General features: G+C 35.9%; 1 protein-coding gene across 4 annotated transcripts in view; it reads left to right on the forward strand.

Moving 5' to 3' along the window:
* Positions 1-16,863, forward strand: part of LSM14A (LSM14A mRNA processing body assembly factor) — a 53,750-nt gene that overhangs the window by 14,692 nt on the left and 22,195 nt on the right. For all 4 annotated transcript variants that reach the window (XM_037030716.1, XM_037030713.1, XM_037030717.1 and 1 more), the window contains exons 2-3: positions 7,609-7,772; positions 11,405-11,534. In XM_037030716.1, coding sequence (XP_036886611.1) covers positions 7,609-7,772; positions 11,405-11,534 — 294 coding nt within the window. The remainder of the gene's footprint in view (positions 1-7,608; positions 7,773-11,404; positions 11,535-16,863) is intronic.

Below are 16,863 nucleotides of genomic sequence, written 5' to 3' on the forward strand. Positions count from 1 at the left end.
AGAACAAACTAAGCAAACAACTAGAACAGGAACAGAACCACAGGAATAGAGATCACATGGAGGGTTAGCAACAGGAGAGTGGGAGGAGGAGAGTGAGGGAAAGATACAGAGAATAAATAGCATTGATGGTAGGTACAAAATAGGGGGAGGGCAAGAGTAGTATGGGAAATGTAGAAGCTAAAGAACTTGTAAGTATGACACATGGACATGAACTAAAGGGGGGGAAAGGTGGGTGGGAGGGGGTGTGCAGGGCGGAGGGGAATGAAGAGGAGGAAATGGGACAACTATAATAGCATAATCAATAGAGTATATTTTTAAAAAAATACAAATTTTATTTACAAAAATAATTTATGTATCATTTGTTAATGGGCATTTGGGTTGTTTCCACCTTTTGGATACTGTGAGTAATACTGTTTTAAACATTCATGTGCAAGTTTCTGTGTTTTCATATATATGTAAGTGAAATTGTTGAGTCATTTGGTAATTCTATGTTTAATTTTTTGCGGAACTACCAAGCTGGTTTCCACAGCAGCTGCACCATTTTACATTCCCACCAGGAATGTGCAAGGATTCTTGTGTCTCCATATTTTGCCAGTATTATTTTCAGTTTTTATTATTGAAGCCATGTTAGTAGTAGTGAAATGGTGTTTAATCATGGCTGTGATTCACATTTCCATTTTGGCCAAAAGATTAAACATTTTTTTCATGAAGTTGGCTGTTTTTATAATCTTTTTATGAGAAGTGTTTCCAAGTTTTTATACATCTTTAATTGTGTTTTTGTTGTTAAGAATTCTTCGTACATTCTAGATATTAAGCCCTTATTTGTGGCTTGCAGATATTTCTCCCAATTCATAGCTTGTCTTTTAACATTCTTGATATTGTTCTTTGAATCACAGGAGATTTCCATTCTTATCAAGTCGAGTGTGTTTATTTTTTCTTTTGTTGCTTGTGGTTTTAATATTAAATCTTAAGAATTTGTTGTCAAATTTGAGGTCATAGACTTATTCCTATACTTTCTTCTAATAGTTTTATAGTATTGGCTCTTGTTTAGGTCATTAAGCCAGTAAAAGGAAAATACCTGTGGTTCCCCTCTACTCACTAATTTACTCTCAGTACATTTTGCCACTGACTGTGTGAGGGTTTTACCCATATCAACTAATTCTTCAACTCTTGGATACCACCTGGGTGCCCTATAGTTCAATTCAATTCTGACACCATTTGACAGCCTTTTGGTGTATGGGATGACACTCCAATCTACTGAGCAACCCAGCCTGAGCTAGATATTTTATCCTTTTGGATACTGTTGTAGGTGGAATTGTTTTTTTAATTTCATTTTTGGATTTATCGTTGTTAGTATGTAGAAACACAGCTGATTTATGTGTGTTGGTGTTGTAACTGGTTCTTTTTAGTGAATTTTATGGGGTTTTTTTTCCTGTATATGGAATCCTATTATTATCAAAAACAGATAGTTTTACTTCTTCCTCTCCAATTCAGATACGTATTAGTTCTCTTGCCTAATTGTGCTGGCTGGTATTTCTAATACATGGTTGAATAGCAGTGATAAAAGTGGGCATCTTTGTCTTATTTCTGATCTTAGGGAAGAGCTTTCAGTCCTTCACTGTTGAATACATTAGCTGTAGGTTTTTCATATATGCCCTTCATGTTAAATTTCCCTCTATTCCAAGTTCACTAAGTATTTTTATTATGAAAGGATGTTAAGTTTTGTCAAATGATTTTTTCTTTATTTTTAAGATGATTGTGTGGGGTTCCCCCTTCAGTATATTAATACTGAATTTTTTTATGTTGAACCACCCTTACATACTTAGAATAAAATCCCAATTGATCTTGGCATGTAGCTTTTAAATGTTTTGTAGGATTCAATTTGTTAGTATTTTGTTGAGAATTTTTGTACCCATATTCATAAGGGAGATCAATCTGTGTAATGCATTAAAAGTGTTTCCTTTTCTTCCCTGTTTTTGGAGGAATTTTAAGTAAATTTTTTTTAATGCACAAGTGGCAAACACAAGGCCCAAAGGCCAAATCTGGCCCTCCCCCTTGTTTTATCTGACCCAGCAGCTCCAAGCTGCTTGCCCCTAGTTAAGTAGTAGTTATATTTATACAGTCCTAAAATCACATTCAGCCCTTTGAAAACAACTGTGAGGGTGATGTGAAAATGAGTTTGATACCCCTGTTTTAATGGGAATTCACTAGGGAAACCGTCTGATCCTAGCTCTTTTTCGAGTTGATTTTTTAAAATTAAATTTACTAGGGTGACATTGTTTAATAGTGTCATACAGGTTTCAAGTGTACATTACTGTGCTACATGATCTGTATATCATTTTGTGTACCTACCACCCATAGTCAAATCATCTTCTGTCACTATATGTTTGGCCCCCTTTACCACTTCCCCACCCCCTTCCCTCAGGTAACCACCATACTGTTGTCTGTCTGGTCTCTTGAGTCTCAATTTTATATCCCACATATGAGTTCTGAAATCATATGGTTCTTAGCTTTTTCTATCTGGCTTACTTAACTTAGCATAATATTCTCAGGGTCCATCCATGTTGCTGCAAATGGCAGTATTTCATCTTTTCTTACGGCTGAGTAGTATGGCACTGTTTATATGTACCACATCTTCTTTATCCAGTCCTCTATCAAAGGACACCTTGGTTGTCTCCCTGTCTTGGCCACTGTGAATAATGCTATAATTAACATAGGGTGTATATACCTTTGCAAATAAATGTTTTTGAGTTCTTTGGGTAGATACTCAGAAGAGGGGTTTGGGGGTCATATGATAACTCTATTTTTAGGGTTTCTGGGTCATACGATAACTCTATTTTTAGTGTTTTTGAGGAACTGCCAAACTGTTTTTCCATACTGGTTGAACCAGTTTACATTCCCACCAGCAGTGAATGAGGGTTCCTTTTTTCTCTCCACAACCTCTCCTATACTTGTTATTACCTGTTTTGTTGATATAGCCATTATAACAGGTGTGAGGTAGTACCTGGTAGTTTTGATTTGCATTTCCCTAATAGCTAGTGAAGTTGAACATTTTATATATCTGATGGCCGTTTATATGTCTTCTTAGGAGGGGTGTTTGTTCAGATCCTCTGCCCATTTTTTAATTGGGTTTTGTTTGGTGTTGAGTTTTATGAATTCTCCATAAATTTTGGATATCAGCCCCTTGTCTGAGCTGTCGTTTGTAAATAACATCTCCCATTCAGTTGGTCGTCTTTTTGTTTTTGTTCATTTCTTTTGCTATGCAGAAGCTTTAAATGGTCCTGTTTTTTTATTTTTTATTTTTTGGAGGTTTTTGATTACTGGTTCAATCTCCTGCTGTAGATCTGTTGAGATTTTCTGTTTCTTCTTGAGTCACTTTTGGTTAGCTAGGAATTTCTCTATTTCACCTGGATTATCTAGTTTGTTTTGGCATACAAATTATTATATCTTATAAGCCTTTTAATTTTCATAAGGTTGGTAGACGGTCCTTGTTTACATTTCTGATTTTACTTATTTATATCTTACCTCTGTCCTTAGTCACTCTAGCTAAAGGTTTGTCGATTTTGATGATCTTTTCAGAGAACCAACTTTTGGTTTTGTTGATTCTGGTTTTTTCTTCTTTGTGTTGTTTAATCTCTGCTCTAATCTGTATTATTTCCTTCTGCTAGATTTGAGTTTAATTTGTTCTTTTTCTAGTTTCTTAAGGTGTAAAGTTGATTTATTTTTTTAAGATAGCATTCACAAATACAACTTTTCCTTCCTGAATACAGTATTCTCTGCATCCCAGAGATGAAAATTTTTTAATTTTGACATGTTATATTTTCTTTTTCATTTGCCTCAAAATTTTTTTTATTTCCCTAGTGATTTCCTCTTTGACTAATGGTTGTTTAAAAAATGTGTTGTTTAGAGCCCTGGCTGGTGTAGCTCAGTGGATTGAGCACAGGCCTGTGAACCAGACGATCGAGGTTCGATTCCCAGTCAGGGCACATGCCTGGGTTGCAGGCCAGTTCCCGGCAGGGGCCACTTCTCAGCAGGGGATGCATGAGAAGCAACCATACATTGATGTTTCTCTTCCTCTCTCCTTCCCTTCCCTTCTAAAGATAAATAAGTAAAAATTTTTAAAAAACGTGTTGTTTAACTTCCATGTACTTGTGAATTTCCCAACATTTTTTCATATTATTGATTTCTAACTTTATTCCATTGTGGTCAGAGAAGAGACTTTGTAAAATTTCATCTTCAATTTATTGAATGCTTTGGTGTAACATGGTCTGTAAGACCAAAGCCATGGTTTTACTCCTGAAGAATGTTCCATGAGAATAAATGTATATTCTGCTGTTGTTGAGGGGGAACAAGAGTATTCTCTCTCTCTCTTAAATGCCTTCACCAACACCAAGGAAGAAGCTGCTTTTGCCCTTGAGGGTTGAAAAAACAACTATCCTCTGGGCTGGCTCCTCAGTGAATTGCCAAACAGGTCAAATCATGCAGCCCCAATTTTTGGAGGACAAGGTTTCTATTGCTCACCTCTCACCAGAAATCTGTACCTAGGAACATGGACTGCCATACCTGTAACTGCCTGTCATGGGGATAGGAGGTGATGAATGGTAACAGCCATCCACTATGCAAAATGTCATTGTCAACCAAAAGTTACTAGGCTCTCTCTTTATGAAGTACTCCCATGGATGCTACAAGTATTTGACTAGACTTTATAATTCCAAAATGGTTTAAAAACTGTGCTTGTCAGCTCAGTAGTTGTGTTTGATATTGCACATAATGTATCGGTCTATTATAGGGGTGTGTGTGACCAGAGTTGTAGAATTTTAAGTAAGAAATTTCGTTCAGTAAATTGTGTTATTTTGGTGAGCTTGAGTCCCTTTTAGACTGCTCTTGAAGTACCTCTTCACCATTGTAACTTGCACAGTTACTTCCAAACTAGTCTGCTTCCATTTACTTTCCATAGTTACAAGACAAATATTGTTGAATAGTGGTCGCCAGGGGCTGGAGGGAACAAAGAATTGTGGTTCAGCAGGTATAGTTTCAGTTAAGCTAGGTGATGAAGTTCTAGAGCTCTGCTTTTCAATATTTTGCTTATAGTTATAATACTTAAAAATTTAAGAGGGTAGATCTCATGTTATATGTTCTTATCACAATTTTTTAAAAAAATAATTGAAATGAAAACATTAATAAAAATACTGGGGAAATATAAAATATACCCAACAAGTAAGTTGTTGGTCAGCTTAAAAGAAAAAAATTGAAGGTAGTCTGATGGAAAAGGGTGTAAGAGTTGAGGCCACTGCTGGAAGAGAGCAGCAGCATCAGGGAGAGCCGTGCTAGAAGTACTTGTAAGACTGAATATGTAGGCAGATGGAGCCAAGAGGAAATCTGGTGTGTGGGCATCTTACACCACTCTTTCATGGCTTGCTGTTATTAGCTACTGTTACCTACAAGTACAAAAAAATAAACAATAGATTAGGGGAAATTGGGTGAAATAGTGTGATTTCTGACTGTACTGACATGATTTTTATCAAGTGACTGTATAAAAGATGAAAGTATTAGTTTTTGTATTATCTTTTGTGTTTTTGTCTGTTCCACTCATCCTTATCTCCCAATTCTTGTTAGAATATTATGTGAGACTGTGATGTAGGATTCAGAAGTCTCCTAAGACTGTCCTGGCTTTATTTTTTCTTACTTATTCTCTTGTCTTGGGTCTACAAAAAATTATTTTCTAACAATTTAATTGCTGACTTTTTCTTTACATTTTGTTTGCTTCTCAACACCATTAATGCATTGGTTTTACTGCTTTGACTATTCTGTTGTTGATATGTACTTAGGAGTTCTGTTATATTTGTGTTGTCTGTTTTTCTCTTAACTCTGTATGCTACCTTTTTGTTTTAGTGTTATTTTGATCGTAAAAGTTTTATTTTTCTTGAGAATATAAAGCAGTCTTTTGAATATGTGGTTATAGTTTTGATAGGCTGGGGAAAACTAATGGAGCTCTATTATTTTGTAGAGGGGGGTGGCCTTTGACTTTCCTTCCTCTGCTTTGGAATGAGCTAATCAATTACTTTGGAGGGCTGGGACATTATACATTGGTGGTGGTGGTGGAGCTGCTGAGCTTAGGAGGGAGATTGATTTATTTGTAATCTTCTTAGTCCGGCTGTTTTTTGTTTGTTTTTAACTCTTTATTTAGCCTTCCTTTTGAATAAGGACAAAATGTAGAACCTTGTGATTTACTTATACCTCTACTCTGGTAATTAGTGTTTGGCAACTGGGGCAGAGGGGTTTCCACTCTTTATCCTTGTTTTCTGTCTTATCACATCTGCGTTTCTATCCCCATCCACCAAGTTGGTGGGTGCCAGTGAGAATTTTTAAGGGCATGATACATAGCGTTTCTAGGATTCATCTTCCATCTGAATCCTAGTAGCATCTGGTGATACTTTTAAACAAAATTTTATGGTATGAGTTTGAGATAATTTCCTAGATTAGGGGTATTTTTAACTTTGTTGTTTTTTTTTTTTTTTGTATAGTTTTCAGGAAGAATACTTTTCAGCAAACCTATACTTATGCTACCCTCTTCCTTGTAAGTCTTATAAGGACAAGAAAGAATTTTTAGGATTAAAAAAAGGTATTATTTAAAATGAAATACTCTTTACCTTCAGTCTAGCTCTGGATCAATTCTGTGGAAAAATGTATACTTTCTAAACTTTCCACAATGTTGAGGGGTTTACTCCTCTAGAATGCTCTTTAAATGGACAGTATGTGATTTTTCAAACTTTTTTATCTGGAACTACTTCCATGGAAACTTTCAAAAGTTTCCTAAGACAGTGAACATGCAAGTTTAATAGTCATAAGAAACTCTTGGGGAACTGTTCAGATTTGTAGACCCTCCATTCAGAAAATCTGATTCAGTATATTTGAATAGGATCCCGGAAGTCTTTTTAGTTTACCCTGATACAGGTGGTCCACTATTTAACTTTGAGTAATGCTATTAAGTTTAAAATAATCACATTTAATTTTGAAATACATAATTTAGGTAACCTGAGTATTTCAGGCTGTCCCAAGGAGCTGAATAGCTAATAGCTGCTTGTCTCGGCTTCCTGGTGACCTACTACTCACCAACATAGACGTTCCCTTCATTGTCTTCTCTTAACCCCAAAGTTCAGTTTCCCAAACTTTGGGATTTAGTGGACTATGTAAATCTTCATGTACTGCCCGCCTACACACACTCACACACACACACACACACACACACACACTTCCAATTTTTTTATTTTGCTGAATGAGGACATTGAAAACAACAGTGAAAGAAAGGACATTATAACGCTTTCTCTTACCATGAGTACCAAAGATATAAATCAGTGAATGGATGAATGAATGAATGATGTAGAAAGAACACAACCTTGTAATACAGTCTTTTAAACAATACATGCAGCTCTAGGCAAAGCCCACTCATTTTCCTCTTTTTTAAAAGAAATTATTTAGCTACAGATTAATGAACACTTTCTCATGGATGACATTTAAGAACTGCTGCTTATTAGTACTTGGAACTAAGAGGGACTATGTGAATATGATAAGTAGGCACATGTCTCATATTCTCTGTTTTCTTACCAGTGCGGTCCTTTGGTACAGAAGACAGACCAACAGATCGTCCCATACCACCTCGAGATGAAGTCTTTGAATATATTATATTCCGTGGAAGTGATATTAAAGACCTCACTGTTTGTGAACCACCAAAACCACAATGTTCCTTGCCTCAAGACCCAGCTATTGTTCAGGTAACTCATAGTAAATTTGTCTTGGAGTTCAAGTAAACTTAAATACATACATGGTTAGCCTTGGGTTTTGCCCCTCCCTGGGTTTTCAGGTTTGTAAATTTTCCCACTTGAATGCTCATATAGTTTATTTACTATTTTCTAGTTCCCTGGATACCTAAAATACCTGGATAATGTTTTCATCTAGCTTTTTCTCTTTAGATCATAAGGGACTAAATAAAGTAAGAAATAGCTGAGGAATTTATTTTTATTATAAAATATTTCCTTTAAAAACGGTTAAAATAGCTAACATTTATTGAGGTCTAATTATATGAGAAGCACTATCAATACCCTCTGAGTTTGGTATTACAATTATTCTCAGTGTTTACAAGTGAAATTACAGTAGAGCCACAATCTTAATGCACTCATGCAGTCTGACTCTGGAATCCAAGATCCATGCACTGTATTAATTCTCATATGGTTCATAATACAAACCAGGGTGGTGATGACTACTCTTTGGAAAGAGTATTAGGTTTAAAGGTAAAGGGGTGGGAGAAGCTAAAACACTTTATATTGTCTATTATATATATATGTGTATGTATGTATGTATGTATTATACACTATACATGCATTTTAGGAAATAAAAATAAATTTAACATACAGCCAAGCATAAAAAAATTTTGACACACAGCCATGTTCAATTCCCTAAATAAGGCATTAAAAAAGACTTTACGTGTTCTCAGTAAAAGAACTAAAAGAATTGTGTATTTTATTAAAAACAGAAGCACATGATGTCTAAAAGGTTTTAAATTATGGATTAAAGAGGATGTCCATTATAGTACCTGTTTACATTTTAATTGGAAGCATATAGAAATTGTCTGTCAGGGTTCAGAGACCCAGATCTGTCTCTCTTGGATTCCTGCACAGAAGACACACAAGGATTCAGGTCTTACAACAGAATATACACTAACTGCCCTTTGGCATTTGTGTTTTGGATAATGTAACCTTTAACTCTGCACAGTCTTATTTTCTATCAGTGGTCAGTTTTTCCAAGTCAAGTGTAAATTTGTTGAAGGCGGGACCACCTATACACAACAAGATCTAACATTTTAGCCTAATCTCCTTATTTTGTTTAATCTTTACAGCATCAAATGAATCACTCACTTAATGAGATTCAAGCTATGAAGTCTTATGTTAAAATAGAATAATTAAATTGTTTATGAATGAAAAAGTTGTCAGCTGTAACAGCAGAGGAAGCAGGTCTACATAAGAGTACCCTTTTCTGGACTATAAGATGCCACCCCCACTCCCGCAAATTTGGGTGGAAATGGGGGTGCGTCTTATAGTGCAAATGTAGCTTGCCTGGCTCATTGTCGGGGGGGGGAGGAGCAGGGTCATGGGTTATTAAATATTTTACCACACTTTTTGCTTCAAAAACTTTTTTCCTATTTTTCTCCTCTAAAACCTAGGTGATCCTAAAAATACAGTATTTTTATTTGAGGGCGTAGCTGATTAAAAGCTTGTGACCCCCTTAGTTTCCCTCTGAATTCACTTCCTTCTCAACCTTTTTCCTTACTAGAAATCTTTGCACTAAAATATGTTTATTAATTTATCATTGTAATACTTTTGAATCAACTTTCCTGTTTTGTGCTGTGAGTGATAAAATCTTAGTTTTCCACAAAACAGATTCTTAAAATATGTACAGGGTAAGGCATGAGTAGCACCCCTTTTTAAATTACAAAATCATAAGCATATAATTCTGTAACATAACAAAACCACATTCAAGCACACCATATGACATTTTAGATGAAATGTTTGAAATTATTACACCTGTATTATTACCCTACCAACCACATTCAAGCATATGTTACTTTGGCTGGGCCCTATATTATCTTGTATAGGCTTTGTCTTCTAGTTATTAAAATATCTCATGAACTCTTCTAATATGAAATTAAAGGAGGAAAAAGGAAAAAGACCTTTTAAAATTTATTTACTATTCATTTTTCTTGAAAATAAGCTTTAATAAGAAGTGTTGATTATTGTAACATAAACTGGAGAAATTCTTTACTGTCATTTATCCTTGTCTTTTTAAGTCTTTCTTTTGAAAAAGTAAATGTGAAGGAATCCTGAGAAAACTGAACTTTTTAAGTGGAGGTAGAAGAGACACATTCTAATAGAAATAGCAGCCTATACCAGTAACTTTCAACCTGTGTGCCACAAGAACTTTTAAAACTTGCAATACCTGACTTAGTCAGGGACACTGACCTCTTTTTCCTAGTATTGTCAAATTTAAAAATGATAACAGTAGCCATCCATTGTGAATGGATCAAAATTGTACTTCTTTTGGGGGGGGGGTCACATAGGCAAAAAATAGATATTTTTGGTGCACTGCAGAATTTTAGTAATTGGTTTATGTGTTCCAGGAGATGAAAAAGGTTTAAAATCTCTGGCCTACACCAAAAAGTGGTGGTACCTGTCAGGTTGGTAGGTAGGTAGGTAGGTAGGTAGATAGATAGATAGATAGATAGATAGATATGGTAATTCTCTAGGGAACCAATTATTTAAGTAATCAGCTTTATGGAATGAGAAAAATCAAGACCAAAGATCAAAATGATACTGAATAACTTCTTTTAACTGCCATATATTTTGATTCATCCCTTTGGTAGTATTTATTGAGTACCTAATACTAGCAGTGAATACAAATACAAGGTCTTGCCATCAATGAGCTTATATCCTAGTAGTTATTAGTATACTTCATATTTGTATTATGAAACATTAAGATAAGTTTATGTGTAAACTTTGTATGTATAAATATTAAATTATATTTCAGGTTCAGTAAGTTAAGATTTTTAAATTTTTTCTTTAACTTAATAATAACTATGTTTAAAAATGTAAACTTCTATGTGGGATAGTTTGTTTTTGCATCTCTTTCATGTAAACTTAGTAGTATACCTCAAATAATCAAAAGTAAGAGTAAAATCAGAAGTGAGATATCTTATTTGACAGCACCAGACTTAGAAACACATGATAACAAATTCAAATAACATTTCTTCAGTTCTTCCTAAATCTGCTATAAAAGGCTTTACTCAAAGGAAGAGTTTTTATAAATCATACTGAGTATAATTAGACATACAGTAGACCCTTGAACAACATAGAACTCAGAGGCGCCAATCCCCACACAGTCAAAAATTCACCTGTAACTTTTGACTCCCCCAAACTTAAGTACAGTTGTCCGTCAGATTGCACAAGGGGTTGGTTCCAGGACCACCTATACATACTAAAGTCCATGGGTGCTCATGTCCTTTATATAAAATGTTTTAGAACGATGTATACAGTTGGCCCTCTCCATTTGTGGTTTCAAGCAACCAGAGATACAGAGGGCCAACTATATTTACTGAAAAAAAAATTGTATTGTAAGTGGACTTTCACAGTTCAAACTCCTGTTGTTCAAGGGTCAACTGTATGTATAAATTGTGAAATTAGAAGGTTATTTAACTGTTGTGATGTTAAATGTATCTTTTAAGTTATAATTGCTTTTGTATCTAGTAGTTACAGTTTAACTTAATAGTTTGCTTAAAAATGTAAATATCCAAATTTCTCTCCATTATATGCATGTTGTTTAGAGCCTGGAAAAATAACCCACAATTTTTCTTCAGTCTTCACTAGGCTCGTCTACTTCTTCATTCCAGTCAGTGGGTTCCTATGGACCTTTTGGCAGGATGTCAACTTACAGTCAGTTCAGTCCAAGTTCATTAGTTGGGCAGCAGTTTGGTGCTGTTGGTGTTGGTACGTTTAGATTTTATCTTCTTTTTTTTTTCCTTGCCACAAATTTTCAGACATCTTGTTTGGTGTTCCTTTATGTTAAAGCCTATTGTATTAAAGGCTTTATTTAATGTCCTTATTGACTAGTGGTTCTAAAGTGGTTATCTCTCAGCCCTGGCCACATAACTCAGTTGGTTAGAGCATCTTTATAGTACACCAAGTTTATGACCAATGAATGCATAAATAAATGGAACAACAAAATTGATGTTTCTCTTTCAAATCAATCAATAAAACTGTCTCTCAGAATATACTTTTTAAAAACTACATATATCCAGTTATCATTTCATTGAGTGTTTTTTTAAGTTTTTGTTAAAGGAGTTTATTTATTTATTTATTTTTAGACAGAGGGGAAGGGGGGGAATCAATGTATGGTTGCCTCTCATGCACCCCAGGCATGTGTCCTGACTGGGAATCGAACTGGTAACCTTTTGGTTCATAGGCCAGTGCTCAATCCACTGAGCTACTCCAACCATGGCATGAATCTGGATTTTTTTAAAAAGTTGATACAAGGAATGTCATATGGACTACTGAGAAACTCTGAATTCAGATTAAATGTTAGATGGTGTTATTGTTAATTTTCTTAGAGGAGACCGTTTTTGTTTTGGACTAATGATTTTGAAATGTTTAAGGGTGATTGTACTCTATCCAGACCAAAGAAAAGTGTGTACTTCATTATACAAAGAAATGAAGAAACAGAATAGGCCTGTGGAGATGTTAGCAGTTAGTGAATCTAGATAAGGAATACATTGGTATTCAAGTGCACACTTTAAATTTTGGCATAGGTTTGACAGGTTTCAAGTTAAAAATTGTAAATATTTAATTTCTTTTAGACTTATTCTTGAATAGGTGAAATAATGTAACTTTGGTTCATGTACCTCCCAAAGCTATTTGGGTAGTAAGACCAATGTTTATTATACATGTTAAATCTGTATATACTCTATGTTAGCTATAACTGTTAAAACCCTATTCTTAGGATTCAAATAAGAGACTGTTGCAAATTATATTATCCTTTTGAAATTCCTTTCACTAAATTGAATAGTTGGCTAATGCTGGGATTATTATTGTATTGAGATGGCCAAAAGTTTGTTTAGTTTTTTTCCATACAATGGCTTTAGTAGTGCTTAGTTGTCCGTAACTTCATTCGAAACAATTTTGTTAGATTGTATTGTGACAGCTGTCACATCAGCATGCATTTTTAAAACACTCCCAAAATTGGTGAATTTTGGTGCAGCATTTTAATACTGAAGATGGAAGAAAATATGCAACATTTTCAGCATATTATTCTTTATTTCAAGAAAGGTGAAAACACAACTAAAACACAGAAAAGATTTGTGCAGTGTATGGAAAAGGTGCTGTGACTGATGGAACATATCAGAAGTGGTTCGCACAGTTTCTTGGTACTATTGACATTTTGTCCAAATGATTCGTTGCTGTGTGGCTGTTTTCTGCATTGGAAGATGTTCAGCAGTACCCCTGGCCTCTACCTACTAGAAGCCAATAATGGGAGTTAGCCAACATACTCAAAATATCCAAATCAATAAAATGTGTCTCTTATTTTATAGAAAAGACTAAATGGACTTTTCGACTAAACCAATACTTAACCTCCTACATTACTGTGAAGTTGCATGACATCATGAGTATATGAATAAAGCATTTGATCAGGGTCTAGCACATAGTGTCTGTGTAGTAAACACTGCTCTGCCGTTCTTCAGAGCCTGCCCCTCTGATTAAAGTATTTTGTGGTGGTGAAATGTATGTTCCTTGTGAATGCTTTTATCCAATTTTAATATTACTAGGGGTTGCTGGTTTACTATTTTTTAGGTGTCAGAAAGGCAGAGGATTTTAGTTGTGCTTTCTGTGGTAGTGTAATTTTACAGTGGCAGATTCTTTTTAGATTGTTTGATTTCTGTATTGATAGGATAATTTGTGGAGCAGCTAATTTGAGAATATATATTTAAAAGTTGTTAAATGAGTAGGAAAACCATAGTGTTGTTGATTAAGGCGACAGATGTTTTATAGAAAAGGATTTAACTCTGAGTTTGTGTTGGCACAAATTAAGCCAGATTTTAAACCATGTCTTGTTTTCATTTTTGGTTACTAGTAGTCTGATTTTTTTAAAAATAGATTTGAGGGGAGGAGGTGCAGAGAAACATTGATTTGTTGTTCCACTGATTTATGTACTCTTTGGTTGAATTCTTGTATGTGTCCTAACCAGGGATCAAACTCACAACCTTGGCCTATCAGGACAATGCTCTCACTATCTGAGCTACCCAGCCAGGCCTAGTATTCCGATTTTAAATCAAAAGTTAAATAAATCAGGGTTACACTATTGCTATCAATTAGGAAAAAAATTTTTCCAGTTTAATTTTCATATATTGTTGTACTCTTCCTATAGTTTTATTTGTAATTTATATCATGAAGGATTAATATCCTTATAGAGCTTTTAAAATAAAGGACTACAACCCAACAGAAAAATGAGCAAGGGTTAAGAACTAACTTTCCCATTTTCAAAAAAAAAGAAAGAAAGAAATACAGATGGCCCTTAAACATGGGAAGATACTTAAATCTTGCTTATAAGAGAGATACAAATTAAATCTACATCAAGACACCATTTTCCACTGTCAGTCTAACAAAACCCAAAAGTTTGAGTATATTCTCTTTTGGCAAGATTATGGGGGAACAGTTATTATCATACATTGAAAGGAATGATGTACCAGATGGAATTAAATCACTATTTATTTTAAGCTAAAATAATGGTTATATGCAAAGATTAGGTCATTGTTGACTTTGATAATTTATGGATGCTTAGGAAAAATTAATTATCTCACATTGTATCAAGCAGCAAAGTAGCCATGGCATGCTGAGCTTCATAATACTGTTACGGCTGAACAAACAGATAGATGGGTACATGGTAGCTGGTTAAATACTCAAACCATATTGCACAATGATTCTTTTAGGTCTCCAGTATTTTGTACAAATTAATTTTTAATCACTGAGTTTGATGAATACTTAGAAGGCATGCTTATGAATTTTATAACTCATAAAGCCAGGAGGGTATTTCATGCATTATGGGTGACAGATTAAAGGATTTTTAAAGATGTATTTTAGTGGCCCTGGCTGGGTATCTCAGTTAGTTAGAGCACTATCCTGATATGCCAAGGTTGCAGATTCAACTTGCCGTCAGGGCACATACAAGAATCAAACAATGAATGCATAAATAAGTGGAACAACAAGTTGATCTATCTCTCTTTTTTATACCTCTCTCTAAAAATTAATAAGATTTTATAAGAGTTTTTTTAAAAACGTACTTTGGTAAAGGGTAAAGAAATTAAACATTCTAGTTAAAAGGCAGAAGTTATAAAACTGAATTTTAAAAAAAACATCAGGCTATATGATGCTTATAAGAGATGCACTGTTTATAAGAAAGTAAAAGAAATAGGCGTGATGTACTACACAAACACTGATGATAAGAAAACTATGTTAGATAAGTGAACATCAGACAAAATAGCTTAAAGATCAGGAGTAGTATCAGAGATACAGGGGGATTCTTCATAATGGCGCAGGGGGCAGTTCATTAGGAAGCTGTAACAATCCTACATGTATGTTTAGCATTTTTTAAATGAACTTTTTAAAAAAGATTTTATTTATGTTTAAAGAGAGGAAGGGAAGGAGAAAGAGGGAGAGAAACATCAGTGTGTGGTTGCCTCATGTCATGTGGCCCCCACTTGGGGACCTAGCCTGCAACCCAGGCGTGTGCCCTGACTGGGAATTGAACCCGTGACCCTTTGCTTCACAGGCTAGTGCTCAACCCACTAAGCTTCACCAGCAAAGGCCCTATCAGATATTTTTAAAATAGTAATTGACACATGATTCTAAAAATTTTATGGAAATACAAAGCCTAGAATAACTAAAACAGCCTTAAGAAGAAAATTGGAGGTTTTTACTCAATTTCAAGATTTACTGCATATTTATAGTAATCAGAACAGTGAATTATTGATACAGATACATCAAGAGTAAAGAATAGTGAATACAGACTTCTGGTCAAGATGCCAGGGTAGGCAGATATGGCTCACCTCTTCACACAACCGTGTTAAAAGTACAACTAAAATACAGAACAACATCACTCAAGAACGACAGAAATCAGGAAGTCTGACAGTTACGGAATTAAAGAAACCACATTCATCCAGACTGGTAGAGGGGTGCAGATGCAGAATGGGCTGGCCTCACACCCATGTGGATAAAAGTTTGGGAGGGATATCTTAGGAGCAAGGAGTCCCAGACCCACACCAGGCCCAACAACCCAGGATTCCAGTCCCAGGAAATAAGTTCCAACAACTTCTGGCTGCAGAAACAGCAGGGATTGAGTTGGTGGAAGAAACTGCTGGAGCCCCCAGCAGTTCTTCATAAAGAACCTACATACAGATTCACCTACTCAGACACACTCCCTCTGAGCTCCAGCACTGCAGTAACAGCTTGAAGGGCATCAGTAGTATACAGGGAGAGACCGAAGTGTCTGTCTTGTGGTGAACAGAGGCCATGGTCCCTTTGCTGAGCCCCACAGAGCTGGTAGGCTGGTGCCATATCTGAGACTCCCATCAACCTGGCTAACACTGTGTGGCCCACCTTGGAAATCCACAAAAGTTTTATCTACCCCATCCAACTTACAGGCCGCCCAAGCTATTTTTCCAGAAGAATGGCTAGTCTTGCCCCTAAATCCTATCAAACAAGCAACAGCTGGCTTCAGTGATCCCCAGTGGCAGCCAGATTAGACTCACAGCTTGGCTTCGCCTGGGAATCTCCATACCCAGCACAAGTAGCAGCCATCTCAGATTGCTTTCCAGCTCAGGCAGAGTGTCCCCTGGCAAAACAGGTTGGGGCTGACATTGGCCTCCACCACTTGGGACACCCCAGGGCCATTGCACCCTGTGGACAGCTACAGACCACATCAGAGCACCAGCACTGTGCCCCTACACAGCTGATCCTCCAAGGATGGTGGAGGTTAGTGGTCAGTGTTCACAGCCAGGCCTTGCAGTTGGTTGGCCTGGGTAAATCCCTCCCGTGAATCTGCCAACAGCAACCAAGTTTCAACTACAAAAGGGGGTATATTCAGCCGACATGAAGGGCACACCTCAAATACCCTGCTTGGGTGATAGGGGAGGCTGTGCCACTGGACCCTACAGGACACCTACTACATTAGGCCACATTGAAAGATATGGAGTCAAAGCAGCTCTACCTAATACATAGAAACAAACGCAGGGAGGCTGCCAAAGCAAGGAGACAAAGAAACAGGGCC

Source organism: Sturnira hondurensis, unplaced genomic scaffold (assembly GCF_014824575.4).
Source record: "Sturnira hondurensis isolate 20B ecotype Veracruz unplaced genomic scaffold, ASM1482457v3 Scaffold0020884, whole genome shotgun sequence".
Taxonomy (NCBI): domain Eukaryota; kingdom Metazoa; phylum Chordata; class Mammalia; order Chiroptera; family Phyllostomidae; genus Sturnira; species Sturnira hondurensis.